At 41.3% G+C, this 24,348-nt stretch overlaps 1 protein-coding gene across 7 annotated transcripts in view; it reads left to right on the top strand.

Annotated features, from left to right (window-relative positions):
* Positions 1 to 24,348, top strand: part of LOC102294988 (cAMP-specific 3',5'-cyclic phosphodiesterase 4D) — a 100,610-nt gene that overhangs the window by 42,318 nt on the left and 33,944 nt on the right. For 2 of the 7 annotated variants that reach the window (XM_005934904.3, XM_005934907.3), the window contains exon 1: positions 10,092 to 10,911. The exons of 3 other annotated variants lie outside the window; for them this stretch is intronic. In XM_005934904.3, the coding sequence (XP_005934966.1) occupies positions 10,676 to 10,911 (236 nt within the window). In that variant the 5' untranslated portion in view covers positions 10,092 to 10,675. Of the gene's footprint in view, positions 1 to 10,091; positions 15,320 to 19,304; positions 21,894 to 24,348 lie in introns of those variants that run through there. 2 more of the 7 variants (XM_005934910.3, XM_005934909.3) reach the window with 2 other exon arrangements.

Raw genomic sequence — 24,348 nt, forward strand, 5'->3', positions numbered from 1 at the left:
CTTACTTGTGCTGGATATAACTAGCCTCCTTGACTTTGTAGTGGATGTTAATTCTCATTAGTTTGTGCAGTGAAGCCAACCAGTGGCAACAGAACTTGTACAATCCTCTTTGTACTTCGTACATTACAAATATGTGAATTGTGATGGATTGTGGGCTGGATACGTTACTATGTCATTGATGTTCTGGTTTTATTACATTAGCATACGGTAATCAGTGTCAGATTGGCGCTCTTATTGTCTGCAACCTGCTAGCAGTTTAAAATCCTAGAGATTAGAGATATACTGATCAAGACTGACTGATCAAGACAGAGACTGGAATTGGGCAATTACCAGCGTGCATGGCCCAGTCTGGTAATTGACCAGTCAGTCCAGTCTGTGCACAACATGCACACAGTGGTGCAATCAAATAGTTGCACGCACACTTTTAGCTTGTGGCTGTGGTTGTTAGCGAGTTCTTCACTGTGAGTGAGGAAGCTTGCCAAAGTAACCCGTGGCGCAACCACCAGGAAGACGCTCAGAACAAAAACCTAATGAGACTTGTTTCACCCTCACTCAGCTGAAGAAGCCCAGTAAGAAGAAGGTATCAAAGGAAAAGTGGCTAAAGCTAAGCTAGTCAAAAGTCAGCCACCTTATGAGCAGTGAAAAGATCAAAGCAGCTATGATCAAAGTCATTACAATGAATGAAAAAGCAGAGAGATCTATGTCCTGTTGTCTTGTGTACTTGTAAACACATACTGGAAAATGATGTAACTGACATTTGTTTTGTTATGCAAATCTGACGTAAGGAAAAATGTGTTGGGTAAAGGTGGCCGTGCAGCACCTCAGTTCATTATGTGTACCTCTTTCAGAGATGTTCAACTGAGAGAAGATGCTTAATACAGTTTCGGGAAAAGAGTAAAGTTGAATTTCTGTTATCATGAAGATGACAGAAAATATAATTTTTGCCCTGCCCAGTACAGAGCCATAGCACCAAAATGTGGAAATAAATCTTACGATGATCATAGTGGCCCTGACTGAAATTGTTGTATAGTTGTATTGAGTGATTTTGTGCTGATCGACTTCTTGTTCCGATATATAATATTGTCTGTATTTGCATTTGTTGTCATGAATGTCATTAACTTCTTACCAGATGCTTTATTCTGGCTAACTCTGAGGGTTGGCTAAGTCTCATGTTGCCTGGTAAAGTATTGTAATATAAATACTGTAAGATCAATATGTTTGAATTTTACATAAAAGATCCTCAGAGGACAGTCAGCTATTATTAGGAAATACTCAAAGTAGTATAATTGTTTAATTAGCGCCTCCTAAAATTAAGCATTTATTGTTGGTATTTTATAATCTTTAGTAACATAATTGCCTGTCAGCACTCAACACTGGCTACAAAATATGATGAATGAGTCATTTTGAATGAACAGCAGTCTTAAGCAGCATAAATTGAGAAACCATTAACGTGGTCTGAGACAATCGTCTCTCTCACACAGGTTGCTGGCTTTGATCTCAACTTGTAGCTTTTTCCAGAGAAATTTCTCCAGACTGAGCCTCTGCATATTCCTGGCAATATAATTCTTATTGAATTATATCACCAATGATTATAGCACAATAAAAATACACTAAACTGCTAAACCACTGGGCTGTTATGGAAAAACAGCAGTGATTACACACACTTAATGCAACTGTCACAACGGGACTGAACGAACTCACGCGCAGGCTCTAGCTCTTGAAAGCACAAGAGTCTTTATTATGATACACCAGGTGATTATTTACAAAAGTGAGGGGAAAGCCGGGCTCCGGGGGTCCAAACACGAACGGGAAAGACGCCGATAGTCTCTCACACACACACACACACTCCGTCCACTCCTCTTCACACTCCACTCACTCGGGTAACACAGGGGTAGGTCCAGGGAATCTGTACACAGAGACACGAAGGGATAGTAAGGCAAATCGCTGTGGAAACACTTTAGAAGTAATTGAGCTGGGGTTACACTGACGAGGGTCGGCAATGGTCCAGCGACGAGAAACACAGAGCTGCCATCTTATAAAGGAGCTGGATCACTCGTGATGAGCCACAGGTGCGTGGGCCAAGGGCAGGAGCCCACAGGTGAGCTCCGCCCAGGCAGAGGGAGGAGGGAGAGAGGGGAAAGGAGAGAGCAGGAAAATAAAAAAAAGAATACAAAACATATGTAGCCGTACTGAGCCGACCGGGTAGGCACAGGGACCCTGAACATAAGATGATGTTTCATCATTATGGTAAATGGTAAATGGCCTGTATTTATATAGCGCTTTTACTAGTCCCTAAGGACCCCAAAGCACTTTACATATCCAGTCATCTACCCATTCACACACACATTCACACACTGGTGATGGCAAACCACAGAAGGCATACACAGCCACCCTGGGGCGCACTGACAGAGGCGAGGCTGCCGGACACTGGCGCCACCGGGCCCTCTGACCACCACCAGTTATGTTAAATTCTATGATCTAATCACAGCCTGATGATCTGTAATTTGTATTACACAACCAGAGCCAACGACTAAACCATCATACAAACAATTGGCTGCAAGCCTTGTGGTGAAATTTGTTAGGCAACCACTGAACATACTGTTTTCACATCTGTGTGGAAAAATGTCCAAGTGAACTCCAATGGCCGGGCCAATGACCGGCCAGATGATGGCCTCATCTGCCATTGTGAGGTATGTGCGACAGGATGTTGGGCACCTAAATGATGCTGATTGTAAAAAACTTATTGTTGATTATGATCAAAAGTGCTACTGGACCACATGAGCCAGGTCTTCAGTTCCTTTCCTGTCACTGTAAACAGTACGCAATGTTTAGATACCGTATTTTTCGGACCATAAATCACACCAGATTATAAGGTGCATTAAGCAAAACAAAACAATCAGATAAGTCAGACTTTACTAAACTCATTCTTCTTGCTTCCTCCACTTCCGTACCATTGATTCATTAATGTTGAATTCTCTTACAGCTCTATTCCCATGTTGTTGCAGTAAACTAATGACTGACACCGTATTGTGGATGGATTATCTCAGTTGTTCTCCTGACTGATGTTTGGTCTGTTTAGAGCATCCTGCCATGCGATTGCATTTGTCCCTAACCATCAGGAACCCTCACGTTAACTTTTATTAAGTGGGAAAAAGTTCGCGTTCATCCTCCAGCTTCACTATGTTTATGTTATGCTAACATAGCTGTGTCACTAGCGATCATGTACCACATCATTATATATCAGCTAGCCCAACTTCAGTAACCCTCCAAAAGTTACTGCTTTTTAATTTTCTGTCTTCATTTATGTTGGAAGTGATAGCAGAGCTGTATGTTTGAATTTTTTCAGAAATCTCTCAGTCAGAACATGGTGTGTCATGTTTAGGTGGAAACTAGCGAGCTAACTTCCTGCTAACTTCTAACTCTGTTAAATTTAATAAATTCTGTTTTCATGGATGCCTGGATGTTAAACTTAATTGTTACACCTGGTAAAGCAGCAACACTGATCATTTTATTAAAGATGAAAGAATTTAGACAGTATTAACTCTCAGTGATGCCGCAGTGTTCGTTTGACTTTGGGACCTGAAGCGGCGTTTGGACCTGAGCTTGATGCGTACTTTAAATTAGAACCATACTTGGTCTCCGACTGATGATGTATCACAAGTCCACGAGAACGCAAGTACACACAAGTAGCATTTTGAGACACGTCCCTGGATTACTCCGCGAGGCTCATGACTACGGTAGACATAATGCTCAGACAATCTATGAAGCGGTGCGGCTTTGTAGCTTAAGTCGTACTAAAACATTTTTGACAGATTTTTAAGCGCAGTGTACCACATACAGGTCAGTAAGCACAACCAGAATTCATACATAAGGCGCACTGATGATTTTTGAGAAAATTAAAGGATTTTAAGTTATTACTTATAGTCCGAAAAATACAACAAGTGTTACACTGAAACTTGAGCCCATCTTCATACCGTGGCAGCTTGGCATCCTCTTCGCCTTTGATAAAGATTTTCACCACACAAAGTGGGTCACTTCTTTACAACACGGGCCATCAAGAGCGTTGTTTAAAGGGCAGGCTGCCCAAGCACACTGCTATCACTGTGTGCTATCACAATGCACATTGAGTATGTTTAATTTTTAAGTGCAGAACTGAGATTTTAATACACTTAAGTTTAGTTTTTTTATGACTGTGTAAGTACAGACTGGTGAGATCACCAATCATGCCCCCTGACCACTAAAAATATTTCTTTGCACTTCATTTATTATTACTGTTATTCTTGTTGCTGTTACTAACTTAAGTGTTAACCTGAACGCCTGCCAAACACCACTTAAAAAGAGCGAATATCTAATCGTCTTTAGAGTGGGCATTCATTTCTTTAAGCGTCTGAGTAGAAACACAACTCTTTCCTCCTCACCTTGCCTTTTTTCTTTATGTATGAATATATTATGAAGGTTTATCATTTTCACTTGGAAATACTGTGAAAGACTGTGGGTTTTTTGTATTCAAGGAGAGGAGTTATTGTATGTGTGTTTCAGCCACAGTTTGTAGTATGTATAATTCAGTGTTCCAGCTTTTATGGCTTCGTTTTATCCTGCACTTTTTCGAGGTGTCCTATCTTTGCTGTTGCTCACTAATAAATGTTCAGATGTGCTTCATGTCTTAAATGCCAACCAGTGATGAAATTCTGCCCTGCAGCAAACATGAATAGTTAATATGTAGATAAATCTTCACAGTGAAAAAGGCTGAATTTGATGGTTAGGCTGAATAATTCAATTTCTTTGTGTTAGCAACTGCGAGACATTGAAATCAAGTTATTCTTCATTACCAGTTACAAAATAATCTTTTCTCCTTGATGGAGTGAAGTATTATTTATTCAGCCTTCATCCCTTTCAGTTTGTCAAGTTCCTGCTCCATCTCTTGTCAGTCACCTTGATGAACTATCATCTGTCATAATGCTGCCTACACACATAGTACTGTTATTTAGTTTGAGCTTCATGTGCCACCCATCTGAGCAGAATCACTCCAAAGTGCTCAACTCAATGGTGCATGCATCCTTTTTATCCCAGAAGGAAAAAAAGATGGCGCACATTATTTGAAAAAACAAACAAAGACAAAGACAAGAAATCCTCTCGAGAAACTCATCTGCACTTAATACGCTTTGAAAAACCTTTAAGGAGTTGAATAATTTGAATACTGAGAACTACATAAAAACTACAGTGATGGATTTGACACCCATCAAATAAATTATGCTAGAATTTGGTAATGTGATAAAGTTTTTTTTTGTTGCTGTCACATGTCGATGCTGGAGAAAGGGACACTGAAGTGCATACAATACTGTTACACATCCGCATATCTTTATATTTTGTTTCTAAGAAACATGACTTTCTTCTTTCTTTTGTTGTGTGTGTGTAGTCTTGAGCAATAGTTCTCCAGACTTTCTGGTCTTCGGGCATTTGCTGCTTTTTTGCTCATTCTCAGCACAGTCTGACTTATGAGTAATTCAAGCATACCTCAGGGATGAAACTGAAAGAAGGAAGGTGAAGAAGTGGCAGGCCTAAGTAAGATCTCTGCAGCAGGCGAACAGTCTGAAAGTCATGTTATTAAGATATCCAGAAAAGACTGAAGCAGTGTGTGATCTTGACAGAGAGAACGTAACAAAAGGCAGCCAACATTTGAAGGAGCTTTGACTCTCCTTAAAAACTACCTAAGGCAATTATAAGAAAGTCAATACCAAATATTGACTTTCAAGCTTGTAAGAATTGTGCAGACTCGGTTGTTGCATTATGTACTGTATTTCAATGTATGTTGGCATGTTTCAATAAATCACTGCACCCGTTTCCTTGTAAAATATAGAGCAGTGAGGGGTGGCTCAAGACTTTTGCACATTGTCGTATTAAGAGACAGAGACCGTGTCAGCATGTGAACCTACAGAGTGAACAGGGATTCAGCTGTGTTTGTAAAATGTTTCCTTCACCTCCCATTGGATTAAATTAAGGAAATTTTTAAAAAGAACTATGACAGTGCTTTTATGCTAATCTAACTTAATAATTCTTCATTTCAATAATGAGTAATGTCGTTACTAACCTTTCCAACTAAAAAATGCAATTGTTACACACTGAAGGACGACAGGGTTCATTCAGGTGCACATGAAGGTTTATTGCGCTGAAACACAGCAAAGGAATTCAGTGTTACTGGCGGCTTCCATTGTAATAACTGGCCTGCATTACTTTTGTAGCATTACGTGTAATGGCCCTGTATTAATCAGCCCTTAACACACAGAGAAAATGACCAGTAAACAATAGACAACATAACATGTACTGGCTGGTCTATTTCCTATGACTTTAACTGAAACCAGCTAACAGTTTCCTTTTACATTACTGATGGAACAACACGGTTACAGAGATTAATGCAGGAGGCTAACATGACTTAGCTAGCACACAAACGTTACTAGCATTACTTTTGTGAAGGATTATTTTTCCTGTTATCCGTTTGGCTGAGCTGCCACTGTCACCTACTGGCGGAACTAAATATCGCCCTAACATCACATCAGGTGGGAGCAAATGAGCTTTTCGCTCTGTGTTATGATGCAAACACATCTGAGACTTGTTCTTAATGCTCAAAATACTCAGGGTGCCACACAATTACTTAGGGAAGTGGAGTGATGGAGACTTGGCCATAACTTGGCCTCATCGAGACAATTTTAGGTCTCACTGTACAGCTCTTCTTTTATGCTGAACACATTAACCCCTTAAAGCCGGCATAACTATTTTTAAATCCCTGTAGAACCGGAACCACGTAAGCTAGCGCAATAATTTTTTTTGCATATGAAACCGGAGGAGTTGTACTTACATCTTATGCCATCAGCTTGTCCTAGGTCACGGTTTCCTTCCACATATGGCTTTGCAAAAACTGCATAAAAAGCACTTGCAGCAACAAAAACATAATTTTTCAGAAACATGCTTTGCCGATCTGATCAGCTGTTCATAACACTCCCTATGTTGGACACTTCCTATGTTGGACATGCGATAGTTGAACTATCGCATGTCCGCCATTACCTGCCCAAAACCGGAAGTGACGTCATTTCGCGGAATTTTTTTTTTTACCTTCGGGGCATTATAAGCCTATACTGGTGTTTTTAAAAGTCATGTTTGACTTCATGCTTTTCTAAATAGTTTCTGGGATGCTTGGAACTCAAATTGCACTGCTGGAAATAGTTCATTTTTATGCACTTGTTTTGTTATGTTTTTTTGCAAAATTGCATTATAATATTTCTTTTTGTTTTTCCTGCAGGACATAAAAATTGTTGTATCTCAAAAATAAAACTATGAAGACACTCAAAATACATTTCCTGTTGTTGGAAACTATTTTGTACAACTTTTTTGTATTTACAGTTTTGAGGGATAAACTTCTGAAATTTCTCTAACTAGAAATTTATGTAAAAAACAAAACAAAAAAGAGTTTATTGCACTTTTTTGCAATTTATGTAGTTATTATGGACTTAATGCATACATATTATTAATATTTGGGCTATAACGGTTGTATTGATGTATAACAACTTGAAATGCTCTCAAAAATGGCACTACAGCATGTAAAGATATAAAGATAAGCTCTGGCGGACTTGGTTCTATGGTAGGTCTTAAAGGGTTAATCCAGCAACCCACTGCACACATGTTGTCACAGTCTTGCTTTTTTAACACAATCCTGTCTCGTATCCCAGCTCTCAAGGGTATGAAAGATGGGGTAAACCCTGAATAGGCTGCTAGTCCATCACAGGGGTAATACAGACAAAAATACCACTATTCATGCTTTGAATTAAAATCACCAGTTAGCTTAACAAGTATGTTACAGACTGATGGGTGACTCTAGAGAACATGTAAACACATAGGAAGAAGATGGTTTTGAACCCAGAACCTTCTTGCTGTGATGCAGTGGTACTAACCACTGCATCACTGTTTGTTTGTTTTTTATGTGTCCAACAAATCCGTTTTGGTTCTTACAGATACTCGTTGGACTTGTTGTGACTTTGTATTTACAACCAAATCTCCACCAACTGTGAAAGCGTGGATCTGTCACTGTCTTCACACCACAAATGGGATTTTGCTTACATGCATATCTGCTGAGAAAACAGATTAATGAGAAAGTAGTCTCTTTTTATTAAAAACATACAGTAAGTAGCCTTGGGAGTTTCTGCGAGCTCATAGAGGGAGTATTTTCTCGATTAAATATAAACTGCAATTGTCTAGTTAGGTATGTAGTTAGGTTGTTTCCATCGTTTTTATGATTAAAGATCCTTGACTGGGTATGTGATGCACTTATGTATACTGGAGCTTAATTGATAAAGCAGCATGCGTGCTGTCTGTTCCAAGGCTTTTCAGGTGCTGAAACCCAGTTTGTTTGTGTGTTTTTAAAATGAATTCATGTGTCCGTGTGCATGCATGTCTATGTCAGTGTGTGTGTGTGTGTGTGTGTGTGTGTGTGTGTGTGTGTGTGTGTGTGTGTGTGTGTGTTTTCTGCTGTCAGCCGTGTGTTTGCATGTGTTTGATCTGGTGTTGCTGGTGGGAGGAGTATGGTTATATGACTCAGTCTAATAAATAGTTCCACATATCCTGGCATTAGTCACTTAAAGAAAAGCCACGGGATTCATCTCCTTGTCTTTTCTCCCCATTGGCTCATGATGGTAACCGTATGACTGAGTCGGCCCACACAGTCTACAGGTTTTTAAATTACCTTTCAGCCAAACCTTCACTTAGTCACAACTGTATCGGTAGACTGTGTTGGCAAATGATGTGGGCCATTTCCAGGGCTAAAAGGATCAAAGTGAATTGGGGTTTGCATTATGTTGCTTTAAAGAAAATGGCAAATAAATGATCCAGAGCTCAGTAGCTACAGCTCAAAACCTTGCAGAATAAACTGACATTTCATAATGCTGAGTTTGTGCGTGTGTGTGTATTCATGAGCATTTGTGTCCTTGTGTTTGTGCGTGGGCGCCATCTGCTGGTCACATTTAACAGCACTTCATACAACAGCAGTGTTTTTGTTCATGAGCTCATTGCAGTGACCTCTTGCACTCCTTCCTGAGTTAAATCAGTACTTTGGCAGGCAGCCCCTCAAACTCAAGAGCCCTTCTCCGTCCTTACTTTAATGCATCATTAAAATGGATGCAGAGGCAAAGAGACATTATGGCAGTGGGGATAATTGTGGCTGGATTTTCTGTGAAGGTATTAATCCCATTTAGATGCATTACGGTGCAGTCACAAAAACAGTAACTGTAGGTTTAAGTATTACTCACATACTTTAACTCCAGCCCTCGTGGCACTGTAGCTTAAATAGCTCAAAGGTTTGCTGTCATAGTCACTCCATCTGTGCAGGTCTCGTGTTTTTATAATGAAACAGATGAAAAGAAAGAAAGAAAAACCCTTTCCACAAAACCCCAGAAACTAATAGTGTTGCATAAAGACTTTGTGGTTCCACTGTTTGATTGACAAGCAATCTGTGATGATTGCAGTGCAGAACCAGCACAGCACTGAACACTTTACATTTGAATAGAGAATCAAAAGTTTTGCTTAATTTGAACTGTTTAACTACTGGGTGAAGCTCCTAATAATGTTTGAGATTCTTCATGTGATTTGCAGTTCCCTTTTCTTGATCTGTTTTTTAATGTGTAGGCTGTAACTCTAGAAAGACGTGTACTGATCAGTGATAAATATGGCAACGATCCCTGACTGCCTGAATGCGAACCTGTCATTTAGATGTTTAATAGATTGGGGCCGAGTATTAACTTAAGCACGACTAAAGCACATGCAGCATGTATTTACAGGATGCTCGTTATCGAGGGGAACGTTTAGGCACAAGCAGTACAGTTCAGTTTTGTTTTGGGCAGCGGAGGGTTGGGTCACTGGCTGTCTGGGGGTCAGAGATGAAACTCGAGCTGATCTCTGTTTTTCCATCACCCCTCAGCCCCAGTGGGAAACGCTACTCAGTCAAGATACCAGTAAAAGTTTAAGTGACATTTCCAGGATTCTCGTTGTCTTTTATCTCAAGCAGGCTCTGCTTTTAGACACAGTGTCGCCCCCACCCCCACCCACCCCCACTACCCCACCCCAGCAACCATCATAGTGAAAATCTACCCAGACTGTGGCCTCTTGACACTGCACAGCTCTGGCATGTGTCTACACAGTCAGAGCTGTAATCACTGTCTAATATTTCTGTACTGATGAGTTGAGGAAGGAAGCCGACGTAAAACGGTTCACTCCTCTGTGAAGTGTGTGCAGGACGCAGCTAGTTCACCCGAGGTACGAGCTAACAACGTTATAATTCAGGCCTGGCCATATTTAGGCAGAGCTCAGTGCTATGTAAACAGAGCTTACTGCCGAGGGGAGGGCACACTCCTGCACTCGTGTCCACGTCCGTCAACAGGGCTTTTAGGTGGCTCCGTAGAGAAAAGCCATGAAGCCGTAGCGCAAAAGTGGCTGTGAAGCACTTAGAGCCAACTACGAGCGGCTCCGAATCTGAGCTGCATCATCACAAGACGCGCTTGAGAGCCGTTTACCTAATTCACTTGATAAATGCTGCTGTGCTGAGATGGATGACTTGGACTCCCTGTCAGGGGTTAGAAGGTCGCACCAGAGAGCAGCGTAAGAGGAACATTTTGTTAAACTCCTACACGACAGCATGAGTGAAGCCCTATTGGAAAGCTCAGGGGAGGCTGGCTCCTTCCCACTCAGCAGTCCTCAACCCATCAAGCTGAAGCCGCAGTCACCATCCGGCTCGCCTTATGAATCTCCCAGGATGTCCCCCGGTGACTCTCCTCGGAACTCCCCCCGCCACTCGCCGTTGCTGTTCCGCAAGCTCCTCATGAACCGTAACATTGCCCTGCAACGCCGCTTCACCTTGGCGTACACACCCAGGTAGAGTCAATGACATGGATCTAATTACTGTCGTTAGCTTATGTGGAAAGCTGTGTGTAAGGGGTGGCTCAGGAGGTAGAGTAGGTTGTCTACTAATCGATCCCTCGCCGCTTCAATCTGATACTGAAGCCCAGGTTGCTCCTGATGTGTTCATCGAAGTGTGGCTGTTAGGTAGAAAGCACTAAGACATAGTGGGGTGAATGGGTGAAGGAGTTCTTTATAGGTACAACTTTCAGCTGTACGTTGATAAGATAATCAGAAGGTTGGGATTCAGAGATCATCTTCTCTGAACTCTGCTGAACTCTAATAAACTATAGGCCCAGTGTTTGTTCAGCAGCTCTGAGGTAACATTGCAGAGGCTGCTTTTTCACGTCATCACGGTATGTGTCATGGGTTGGCAGTAGCAAAAAAGCCTCATTGTCTGATAATAAGGTAACTGTGGGAAATCACAGTTTTGTTGACGTCGGGACCGGTGTCATCTCAAAGGACCTTATTGTTAAGGCAATGAAAGAGAGGGTTTTGTTTCATGCCCAAGGTGTTCAGCAATCCTGGCGGAGCCAGAGATGAGAAAGGTTTCCTATACCACCAGGGTTTCTGTGTAGCAGAGACAAAGCTAAAGTCTGGAGGGATTCGGGGTGGCTCACCACAGTAAACACAAAGATGACGCTTAATGCTGCATCGTCACTTTGTCAGTCCTTGTGACTGAAAACAGGCAACCTGTGTCCTGCTTTTTGTTTTTACGTCAGAAAAGATGGAGCTGAGTAAATCTTGTTCAGGCTATGACAGAGCCTAAATGTTCAAAGTTTGATGGATGAAGCTGTTTAAATAACAGAGTGATCTATGAAGGCATTTGCTGATTTTTTTTTTCCAAAGAGAACCTCACTATGGTAGTTTAAGAAATAAAATAGCAGCAGTGCCGGGTAGTGACGTATTTAGATTTTCCACGGACGTAATCGTGACCAGTAGGTCAATTGAGGAAACTCTGAGAAAGCTGTGAAAATTACCCTGGAGTCTAAAGCCCTCATTTTTCTCTGATGTATGTAAACACTCCAGGAAAAAACTATTTTCGGGTCACGGAGATGCAAGTTTACAAGCGTAGAAGTGTTTTTTAGCATTAAAATCAGTTATATGTAGTAAATAACTGATGTTTTTATCTCTTTTGTAGAGCAGTCACAGTGTTGGAAAATGAGCGGAGTTTTAACAGGGGAAGGTCATTTTATATGACTTTCTTAACAAGGTTGTCTCTGCTGTCACCACCCTCATGTGGCTGCAGGCTGTTTGCAGCAATATTGGTGGTTTCTTCTTGTGGTTTTCATTTTCACCCTTGTTATTGTCAATTTTGCACACAAACGGCATCAGAGCTGCCTGTACATGACCACAGATTCCATACACACCTTTCTTAATTCATTCAATGGTGATAAATGCTGTCTTATGCTTGAGTTTAAAACATAGCATCAAAAAAAGCTGCAATTCACACACAAATATTTAAATTTGTAAAACATGCCATTGTTAAAGATAAATTTGCCAAAGATAATATGTTGCGTAATGATCCCACGTTAGCGTTAAGATGCCAGATTATATAAAGCAACTAACCTTTGAGTTGTCATGGTACTAAAAATTATAATCGTGCTCTCAATAAATACACATTTCACCAATCAGTTTAATTATAGAGGCTGCAAACTGATGTCATACTGAAGAGAAAGCTCCCACACGCAGTCACGAACCATTTAGTCGAAAGTTAAACTGTCTTTATCAGATAAACATGAAACCTGGGTGCTTTTGCCCCCCCGCGGCAGCCCTTCCCGCTCTCCAAACCCCCTGACTGTTTGCCTCCCTGGCAGCCTGCCTGTGACTATGTAGAGGAAGCGGCCTGTAAACACGTTGCGTGTACCTACGTCATCAGTCGTGACATTTTACTGATGTCATTTGATGCCTGCCCGTGTAATGTTTAAACATCCTATTGTTTTATACTGTGAGCCTCCCCGCCACCCCACCCTGTCAGGTGTGCGAGTCTCAGTGCCAGCATAAATAAAATATGAACCACACCGAGCAGAAACTAAAACCCAAACAAGACTGCAAAAGAAGGATGAGGACAAAAGTGCAGCTTTAAGCCATTTAAAATTCAGAGTATTTCAATCAATTCCTTCTAGTTAAAATGCTTTGGAGGAAGTGGTGAGTTTAATTATTTGTCTAACCTTTTCCTTATCATTTTTTTTTTGACAGATTAAAGGAAGGGTAGTTACAAGAAATAAGCATAACAAGAGTCACAGCAGGGTGGTTGTAATGACAAAAATAAGCCAGCAGGCAATCAGGAAGACGACCTTTATTGCTTATTTAAATGTTTAACAGCAAAAAAATAGCATTAAGGACAGATATTCATTAGTATTATAAAGCCCATGCACTGTCAGGTACCTTTCGGTAGGATTTAAATGAGCCAGACCATTTTTACTGTTTCTTTGTCTTCATTACATCCTGTTTGGTTTATTTGATGTGTTTTAACTTATGAGCCTCTTTACATACATGCGCTAACAACAAGATAAATGATCTATCAGCACAACACCCTATTTTAGTTTGCAGTTCATGTAGTGCCTAGGGAAGTGGTTGTGGTGTCTTTGGTTGTTGCCGTGCAACAAGTGTCCGTCAGTCTGAAAGTGAATTGGCATGTCAGTATCTGCATGGGTTTTGCCCTGACAGCTCTCAAAGGCCAGTCCCCTCTTCTGTTAGCAGTGTGGAAATAAAGCCAGGAACGTGTGACTTATGCATCCATATATCTTATATATTTACACTGGCGTGCAATTTATATCACTTATCACTGCCATTGATAAGTTAGTCAGAAAACAAACAACTGATGCTCAAAATTTTAGCCTGTTTCACAATGACTGCACATGATGAAAAGGATCCTGCAGTCTGCATGCAAGATGTGCAACAAATTCCCCTGATCAATAACTTGAATTTTTTATGTGACTCCATCAGTCTCTCAGATCATTGTGGAGGAACTGTGGCCTGCTCTTTTTTATACCTTTGCCTCAGGTATCTTTAAGGTCCTGCCACAGCATTTCAGTCAGCTTGCGTTCTGGACTTTGACCGGGCCATCGCATTAAGAAGGTAACTGCACAAGTTGAAACTCAGGGCTTTCTCCCTATGGTTAGTTTATCCAAGTTTCTTTGCCGTAAATCCTAACATGTGTTTTGTCAGGCCCACCCAGCCCCCGTTGCCACCCTGCCCAGCACCAACTCTAACAATAACCTCTATAATTATGTAGCTGCAGGGCAACAGAAGGAGGGTATTGGGTCAGGCAGCATGTTGATCTCACGTGTCAACGAAGGCTGCGTCAAGCTAGCTCTGCCAGACACAAAAACACCCGCCAGCCACACAGTCGAGTCAGATCTCCCTTTAACAAGTTGGGACACACCGAAATGTTGTGCAGCCCTGTAACTCTCTAAATGTGGGAGCATTTTCTCTCTTTGAGGCTTTTCTTTGGAAAGCTGCAAGTGTGGCTCGAAACGGGACCAGTTTGTAACTTGAACATCTTGACATTGGATATCCTGTACTAGACAGATTGGAGCTCGTGGTGGTCTGTCCTCAGCTCCCACAGCGACCTCGGGGGATTCCTCCAGTGTTTGCACTGCCAAAGGAAGAGGTCAAACCCTCACTGACGCTACCCTGCAGTGTCACTGCTCTCAGAAGTGGCTCAACCCTTCCCCTTTCCTGCGAACAGTGAGTGAGTGCCTGACAGAGAAGTAGAGAAACACTACTTTCAAAATTTTCAGACTTCTCTACAGGTCGCCTGTTTTCTCTCTGTTTTGGAGTTGTACTACTGAAAACCCCTTCAGGAATGCTGTCAGTGTCATGTCTGGGATTAGTTTGGGTATTTACAACAACAAATCAATGAGAATGGACAGACAACTGTGGAAAATCCTTCAATTCAGTTGAGTCTACAGTTACAACAGCTGCATGTGTGCTTCTTGCTTGTGGAGACTAATTGAATATCACACTCCTGTCTGCCTTGTTGGGGCTTGCCTGAAACCTCGGCACAGAAACTCTGCAGCATTCCACGATTTCTCTTCCCGCATCCCGAGGAACAGAAGATTGGGCAGATCTGCTCTCTATCTGATCCTTTCCATTTTCTTTTTGCCTCTCACCTGGAATCTTCATGTTTTTTGGTTTATCGGTGCGCAAAACTTCATGGAGCCGATCCAGATACCCCCGGAGGTTTACGGGAGAAAAATAACTAAACTGTGAAGAACTGTTGTAAGAGGCTCAGATCAGATGTGCAGTTTATTTTCATTACAGCCCAAAGTGTCTCATATGAGTCAGGCGCTCGAGGGACAATGAACAAAGACCTCCGATTGACAAGGAAAGGAGGGCTGACTGGTTTTGGACACGGTCGGAGACACTCGTGCTTGGGGTATGTTCCTAAACTCTGCATCCTGCATCTCCTTGGCACTCGTATTCATGAGAGGGAGTGTTCAGATAGGCTGCTCAGCGAGATTGGCTCAGAGATCTGCACTTGTAGTGTCACTGCGACAGTAAGAAACATGGAAAATAGACTGTAGATAATAATTTTTTAAACAAACACACATCCCAGAGAAGGCTGTTGCAGATAAAGTAGGCACTCTGGCATGAGATCTCACTTTTTTTTTAAAAAAAAACAGCAGCAGAGAGCTGGCGTGTAGCAGCTGATAAATATTCAAATGATTATACAATTTTGGTAATTGGAACTTAGATTTCATAGTACCAACTTCTTTGACAATGCCAATGCATTGTTTTTAAAGTTGTGATTTGGTGTTTTTTAAAATGCAATTATTTTGTATTTGCTTGCATTAAAACCAGCAGCTTTCAAGAGGAAGCAAGTTACATTTGTGGTAAGTTCCAGCCAACAGACTTCCTGTTTCTGCTGCAAGTCACGCACATTTTATTGCACGATGAAGTTGCTCAAATAGTCGACTGATTGTGTGCCCTCCGCTTCATGAATAACAAACTTTTCTCACTGATGTTTCTGAGCAGGAGACAGATGTTTTGGACAGATGTGACGTTAGTTATTCCTGACGTCACAATGAGGAGCTGACTCTAATGATAATCCCTCACTGGCTTCTGTGCGTCTGCACGTCTCTTAAGTTATAAGCAAGTTTTCTGCACAAGTTCTCACTGCACACACGCCTTCTGTAGATCTTATTGTGCTGTGTTTGTGTGTATTCAAACTCGACTGCTCATGCCTGTTTTTGCCCTCCCTGCTGGTAAACTGAGGTGAAATCTGAGGGCCAAAGGTTTCTTCTTTTCTGCCAGTTCAGCAGTTCACTCAGTTGTGCACGCCACATCTCAGCAAAACCACACCTTTACCTCCATGACCATGATCTGCGAACTAGGAGTATTAATCCAGTTAAATCCTCCTAAACGTCTTTATATTTAATATTACTCCCAGAATTACTTTTAGTGGATTTGTTGGGGCTCCTTATTTTTGAATTACGACTGTTGTCACATAACTCAGTTTTCTTAATTACAAAATAAGAGAAAATCTTTTTTTGGGAAATAGTTTCAGCTTCAAAGCTCTAAGTTGTGTGAAATGCTTTAATTTTTGTGTTTTAAGATGAGGGATATTGGAATATTTAGTACTTTGTGATTTGGCAGGTTGACAGAGAATATCAGTAACCAGTTACCCATTAGACCCAGTTTGTAACAAGTAAACTAATATTAGGACTGACTTTTGACCTAGTGCCGCCACAGTTGAGTCTAAGCAGGGCAGGGGAGATGTGGGGTGGGGGGTTGATACCACAATAACACACCAGGCCCCCAAAATAAACCCCCCGAGCCTAAATTTGTTCCCCCAGCCCCACCAGAGGCTGGCAGCAAATAACACGTGAATGTGACACGTGTTTGTCGTTCCTTGCGTGCACACAGCCATAGCCGCCAGTCACAAAATCCATACTGATTGTTCCACCAAAGAGTGTGTGAGGTCATCTTGGGCTACAGGGTGTGCGTTAAATCAGTTCTTGAAGTAGAGATGTGATATTTTTTTATTGCTGGGTTATTACTGATGATAGGCTCTTGAGTTTTGTTTTGTTTTTTAATAATTCACTTTTCACATCACGTACTGTTGATGTTTACCTCGCTATCCATCAGTACAAGGAGACTGTGATGCTGACTCTTTAAAATTATTGCAATTTCTACTCTCATTTGTGCTAACGAGTGCAGAGATCTGTTGCATTGTTTATATGTATGTGTGTGTGTGTGTGTGTGTGTGTGTGTGTGTGTGTGTGTGTGTGTGTGTGTGTGTGTGTCTGGCTTTCCTCCATTTAGTTTACTGGCAAACAGCAACCTCTGCTGGGCTGTCAGCTCAGCTTAGTCACAACTGTGGCTTTACAAAACTCCTGTTTGCACAATGTCCACATTTCATATTCATTCATCATCTTATTAACTTGCGTTGGACAAGTAAACATAAATGTTAAAAAACTAATGATAAGAGTTGGTATAGATAAGACTGTTGTGTGTGTTATAGGAGATACAGGACCTGAGTCCATCAAGAGGAGTGTGTGAACTCCTGAATAACCAAAGATGGTAGTAATAGGTCTAAAAGTATGTTAAGAATTCATTATAAATGATGTGGTATGAATGCATTTGGAAAATACTGAATTAGAAAATAGTATTTTAAAGTTTGTGCGTGCACTTCACTGTGTCACCACAGATTTCTTCACAAGGTGGCGCAAGAATATCTGTGCTGCTGTCTTACTGTTCGCGTCTTTAACTGTAGAATAGACTCTCCCTGCTTTCCGATGCAGAGCGCACTAAAAGATCCTTAAAGGAGGAGTTAAACAAAACTTCATTGTACTGAAAAGTTCCTCAAACACTTTCTCACACTTTCAGACACACACGCTCATGACACTCTGCCCTCACAGCTCATTCTCATTAGCAGAGGTAATGTCATAGGAGCCTGCAGCCAGCTGGGCCGTGGAAGTCATTTGGCCAGTTGGATTTGGTTACACAGCGGCCTCACAAACACCTCATTCTCAGCAAATCTCCACGCTGGCATCTGTTTAGAGGTCCAACACAGGAACATTTCACAAGGACAGATGCCAGCATTGGAGGGGAGAAACAACAGGAGTTTTCATTTAGTTTAACTACAAATATTTAAATATGATACCAGAAATCACAGCATGCGGAACAAAATAAGTTTATTCTGTCTTTCCAGATATTACAAATGGCCTTTAAGACAGCGCTGGAAAAATGCAGGAGTAGGGAGGAATGAATTGTACCTCTGTGCTTTAGTTTTTCACCTTTTTGAAAATATTCTGCATTCTAGTAATGCCACTTTAGCTCTGTGAGGCCTTCCTTTTCAATTTAATCAACTCAACAAAACTATAAACTGGGAATCTGCATTCCGAGATAAACTGGAATGTGGGAAAATGAACAAGAAGCAATTGTGAAAATAAGACTTCCCAGAAAACACCAGGCACTCGCTGACGTTGTGTCCCTGACCGAAAATGGTCTGATGCCAAAAAGTGTAACCAGACGCCCAGAGGAGCTGCTGCTGTTCCAGGTAGACCGTCCTTTACAAACCAGGAAATATTTATCATATTATTGTTGCGGACTAAGCAGATGGATTAGTCTTTATTTTGCCAAACCCAACATCTGAACATCTGAATTTGTGTGTGTGCGTGCGTGCGTGCGTGCGTGCGTGCGTGCGTGCGTGTGTGTGTGTGTGGCGATCAGGCATAACATCATGACCATTGACAAGTGAACTGAAAAACACTGATTATCTCTTCAGCGTGGCACCTGTTATTGGGTGGGACATTTTAGGGAGCAGTGAGTTGATCTGTTAGAAACAGGAAACATTGGCAGATGTAAGGATGATAAAGGCTAAACTGTCATGGTTAGACGACTGGATCAGAGCATCTCCAAAAACTGCAGCTCTTGTGGGGTGTTCCAAATCTGGAGTGGTCAGTATCTGTCAAAAATGGTCCAAGGAAGGAACAGCGATGAACCAGCAACAGGATCGTTGGAGGCCAAAGCCCAGTGTTTCATCTGGGGAGCGAAGGCTGGCCTTTGTGGCCCAATCCAACAGACGAGCTACTTTAGTTAAAATTGCAGAAAAATTAAATGCTGGTTCTGATAGAACGGTGTCAACAAGTACATTTCCTGTATCTCAATCCAATCGAGCGTCTGTGAGATGTGCTGGACAAACAAGTCCGATCCATGGCCTCGCCTTGCAACGTACCGGATTTAAAGGATCTGCTGCTAACTTCTTGGTGCCAGATACCACGCCTGTAAGGGTCCGTGCTTTGATGGCTCAATGCTGTTTTGGCAGCAAAATATTTGGCAGGTGGTCATATTGTTAAGCCTGATTGATGCATGGTTCTTGGGCTTCTTGGAAAACCTTATGCCAGATGGCTGGAAGGGAATTCAGTCTTAATGTGTTTTATGGGTTTGCAGGAGGTTTGCTTGTAGGGATGTTTTATGTCTTTATTGACAGTGACAGTTTAGAGTGCCCTACTCTGTCTGCATTTACAGGAGCAAACCAAATGTGCTCTTGATTGTTTGATTCCAATAAAACTGCTGCCAGTGATTCTGTTTGCAATTATAATTTCCACGATGAGTGACGGCTGACCAGTTTGATTTATTTATTTTTATTATGCTTTATTCACATGAATGGAGTCCCTGACTTAGGTGCAGGGAAAGTTTGCATCTGGTTATAACTGTGAGACAAATAAAGAGTGAAACTGTCAATTCCCCTTGCAGGAAAGTCACCAGAAAATGTGTAGGGTTCCCCATGGTCTTTTTTATGAATGAGGGTAATGCAACAGATTAGTTTAACACTATTTTTATAAGTGTGTTGACGTCATTATTAGGCTGCTCTGGTTTAGAGGGACCAGCGTCTGACCTAGTTCTTTTGGGAGGCTAGAAGGAGGTCAGTTATGATTACAGTCACACAGGATACAGCATAATGGTATAATAAGCTGGTAAAAAGTGTGGTTCTTATGTGTCCACAGACATGTTCCTGATCACCTTGAATTATTATGTTTTTCATAGATTTGAGCAGCCCATCCAGCAGCAATGTCCCAGAGAGAGAGAGGTGGTGTTTGGAGGGTTTCTTAGACCCGTTACTTACACTGGAGTAGCACAGAAACTGCGAGCTTACCTGCCATGAATAATGAGCTTTCTTTTTGTTTTAATCTTCACTGATAAAAAAAAATTGTTGCTGAAGTTAAAGATGATTGCTATGCTATTAAAGTGTGGCTTTGTGGGAACACCAGCCATTGAGAAATAGCTCCGCACAGAAAGACTTCGTCACAACTAGCCACTTAAAAGTTCAGAGATTAGGGTGAAACATCTGCGTCCCCTCTTTGTGACTACGTCACAACATCTGGCTGCATCGTTAGCCAACCATTTTTTTAAAAAACGGGTTGACATTTAAATCCCCCTCTGCTCCACCTCCTCTCCCGTGTGCCTGCCAACACGTCTGACCCAGGCTCCGGCCCACTGTCTCAAAAGACAAATATTTGCCTGCAGTGTCGACAGCAGCGGGCCAGCCAGTTGGTGAGATCACCGAGTCCAGCAAGTCCACCGCTCTGTGTCGTGAGACTGACTGGTGCTGGTGTGCTAGAGCTGCTGCAGGCTGAAGTATTTCACAAAAAGGGGGAATATCTAATTAAACCTGCTAACACACTGCTGTTTGAATGTTGCTCCTCAGATGCACTAAGCGACTTTGCTCGCTTTTCTTTTGAAAATACTTTAAAAGTACTTGATACTTTCCCACACAAGTCTGGCCATCATGTTGTCAGAGTGTCAATGGTTCCTGTTGCACATAGATGTAGTTTTCTAAATTTGTCTCACATGATCACTTGGACTCGAGGAACTGACTAGATCCTCCTTAAAGGTCAAAGGTTATTGTGACCTCACAATGGCAATAATTGGAAAATTCATACAGTAAATAGGGTGAATTTTTTCATATTCATATGTAATGAATGAAGTGATGACATTTTTGAGGTGTGAGGCAGGAATGCTTCATGACTCATGTGTGTTTGTTGATCCTGCAAATAAGTAAGATGGGAGACACACCTCTTCTTTTACGCACACATACACTGCTTATACAATACACATACGTACACGTCTTTGTGCCAGCATTCATTTACATAATACTTTCCCTCCCTACTTAACAATCAAACTAAGCTCACAATCCTGCCCTAAACCAAAACTGAATTCTTTAAAGGGGTCTTAAAAGGCGAAGGCTGCCTCACAGTTCTCATTGAAACTCAAACTGGTCCTCGCTGAGATATATGGCAGAAGTATATCCACATGCACACAATGAAGCTACTCCAACTGAAAGCAAACACACCCATATCAGTCCCCTCTCTAACCCACACATACTGTACATGCACATGTACATAGTTCATGTCTTTTTTAAAGCCTCAGTAGTCCATGTGCCTGGAAGGAGGAGACAGAGTGAGACAGAGGGAGGGAGAAAGGAGCGTGTCTCCAGAGGGAGGGAGAGTTCAGCTCTGAACTCCTCAACGTGGATTAGAAAGAAGCCTCCTCACGCTCTGCTCTTGTTTAGCTTTTCTGTGTTTCACCGCATGAAACAGCAGCATGACGCTGAGGAAATGACTCTTTAAAACCCACACTGCTTTGATCCCTTTTCCTTTCTTCGCCCTCTCCAAACGCCGGACTGGAGTCATGTTGCCAAAACTCACCGAGGAGGGCTTTCCTCCATCTGCCCGCGTGTCAGTGGAAACCCGGTGTGCCGTGAAGGGAGAGAAGAGAGCGCGCGGGAGCCGAGGAGCAGAGGAGCGCCCGGAGGAGGAGGAAAAGGATAATTAGTGGAGAACAAAAGCAGCTGAGAGACAAACTGTAGACATGAGTTTACCAACTAACTGTGTGTATCTGACGCCCTCGGTCCAGGATCGCTACTTCAAAATGCGGAACGGGAATATCTGCGGGTCGCCGTGCGCCGTCAACCGTCCCATCGACATCGTTCAAAAGCGCAGGCGGTAGGCCAGATGTGGTTTCAATCCAGATGTTGTTGTTGCACAACCCTGAGCACACTGGTGTCTGAACTTTTTTGTTTTTCTTAAGAAAGCTTTTCAGTTCTTTCACACAAAGTAAAGTTCTTTTATATTAACTTAAAATAACTAAAGTTATGGGTTTAACTGTAACTTGGCCCCCGCAACATAATGAAGAACTAGAGCATTTTTTAACCTAAAATAGCACTAATGCATCATATTATTTTATGTGTATTTATGTCTATTTAGGTTAGAGAAATTAGAATGAAATTCAAAGCGGTGTATCCTCCAGTATGTGGCATTTACATCGTGTTTTCTTTTAGTGTTCATATCATCAAGCTGCACTCTCAGTACGTGTGTTAGTTTCCCTTTAAAGCAACATACAATGAATACTTTGATATTGTTATTTAACAAGCACAGTATCTTTACATCCAAACAAGCCCCTGATGTTCACACTGTGCAAAAATGTTCTTCATCTCCTGGATCCAAATCATTTTATTCCAGGACATTAACGGAATAGAGAGTGACATGTGCATATGAGTGGAAAATATGCAAGCACACAGTGGCTTTTAGCTCACAATGACAAAGTCATCAGAGTTTGTCTGTGCGGTTTGCAATTCTAATGGTGAGTCAGATGGACTGATGAGATCTTTGGAATTTATGAATCAGTTTCTTGTAAATCTGTGTGTGTGCATCTTATATAGTCGTCATTTATACATGAATTTCAGCTTAACCCGCTGCTTGACCACTTCAGCTCGTTTCCTCTGATACTTTAAATACTGACTGTTTAGAGTATGACCATTGTCCATATTTGTAGTGATTTTACAAAACAGAGAAGTTTTTTTTAAGATGATTGAAGAAGGAACAGCTGACGCCTGAATGTGCAGAATCTGGATGGATGGATGTAGAAGTTGTAGATACAGAAATATGTAACTACATCTCTATATGACATAAAAAAAAAACTCTGTATAGTTGACACATCCTCATGTGTTACAACACGTATGAGTATACCTGAAAGTGTCCGCTGCTTTAAGAGCACAGAAGGAAATATGACTAATTCTGCAGTTGACCTTCCAGAAAAGTAATGACGACATAAGCCGTGTTTGACAGGGAGGGGGATCAAAGTGATTTTATAATGTCAACCCACCAATAAAAACAAGAAACCTTCAAAGGCAGATACCTAATGAATGCTGAGCTGGACGTATTTATAGGCCTGATGGATGAACCGCATAAAGGAGAGCTCAACGTGGAGTGTAATCTGCCAAATCTGTTTAACAGGGAAACCTACTACTTTTAGTAGTACTTTTACAGAGAGTCTTCAGAGAGTGCAAATATTTAGCTTTTGCCTTTAGGGTTATGATTAAGGGGGAGTTTGCTGAGAGTGGAAAAGCGTCAGTGACGATGTATCACTCACCTCCCTTCTAATTATGTCCTGATTTTTTTTTTTTTCCCCACTGACACTGACGCTGCACAACGACTCATAGCACCGCGTTACGTCTTGTCTTTTCTTGTTCTGACCTGTACTGTACACATACTATTAGTACTGTATATAGTACTTGACTGTAAGTATTGTGGGAAATACTTGGACCCGGAACAACATTTTAGTTATTGATTAATATTTAATTAGTTTAAAAATTTTGTTTCTATAGACTAATGATGTGATCATTTTTCAGTTAAAAAATAGTCCACATGCAAGCGACTTTTTTTTATTATAAAGAAAAAGCTCCAATTTACTGTAGGACTGCGTAGATAAAAATAGATTTATTTAATGCTTTTGATGCACAATTTAATTGATCAGCTGGGAGCTTGTTCCAAAGAACAGCACCACAGTGACTAAAAGCACCTTCAGCTCACTTAGATCTGATTCTGGGAACAGTTCAAAGATCTGCAGCTGATGAACTGAGGGGGATGACCGGACTGTGAACAGTAAGCAAACAGGAGGTGTACTGAGGGGCCAAACCACTGAGAACCTTAGGAACTGATAAAAGTATTTTAGTGGTAATTCTGCATTGTGACTTCAATACTAGAGTTCAATACCAAACCCCTGTTTGTCACTGACAATTTAAATTCCAATAAAGTTTTTTTGTTTGTTTGTTTTTTAATGAAGGAGACTGTAAGGCCTGTGGTGGCAAAAAGTAAAATAGACATCATGACTTCTTTCTTACTTTTAGGTTGCAGCCTTGTCAAAGTAAGCATTTTGACCAATTTGGTCATTTTCAGTCATTTATTTAAATTAAATTTTTTAAAAAAAAGCTACATCTTACATTATGTTGTAGCTGTAATCAGAATATAATTAAAATAAAAAATCTAAATCTTGGAAATCTTGCTAGATGTTATATTGTCCTGATTTAATCATAAATGTATATTTTAACCCTTTAAAGCCAAGAATATCATATTTGGTACATGTGCTCTTGTGAGTTTTTGAGACTTGTACCTCATCAGC

The sequence above is a fragment of the Haplochromis burtoni genome, unplaced genomic scaffold (genome assembly GCF_018398535.1).
Source record: "Haplochromis burtoni strain Fernald_Lab_line unplaced genomic scaffold, NCSU_Asbu1 Contig_189, whole genome shotgun sequence".
Classification (NCBI taxonomy): domain Eukaryota; kingdom Metazoa; phylum Chordata; class Actinopteri; order Cichliformes; family Cichlidae; genus Haplochromis; species Haplochromis burtoni.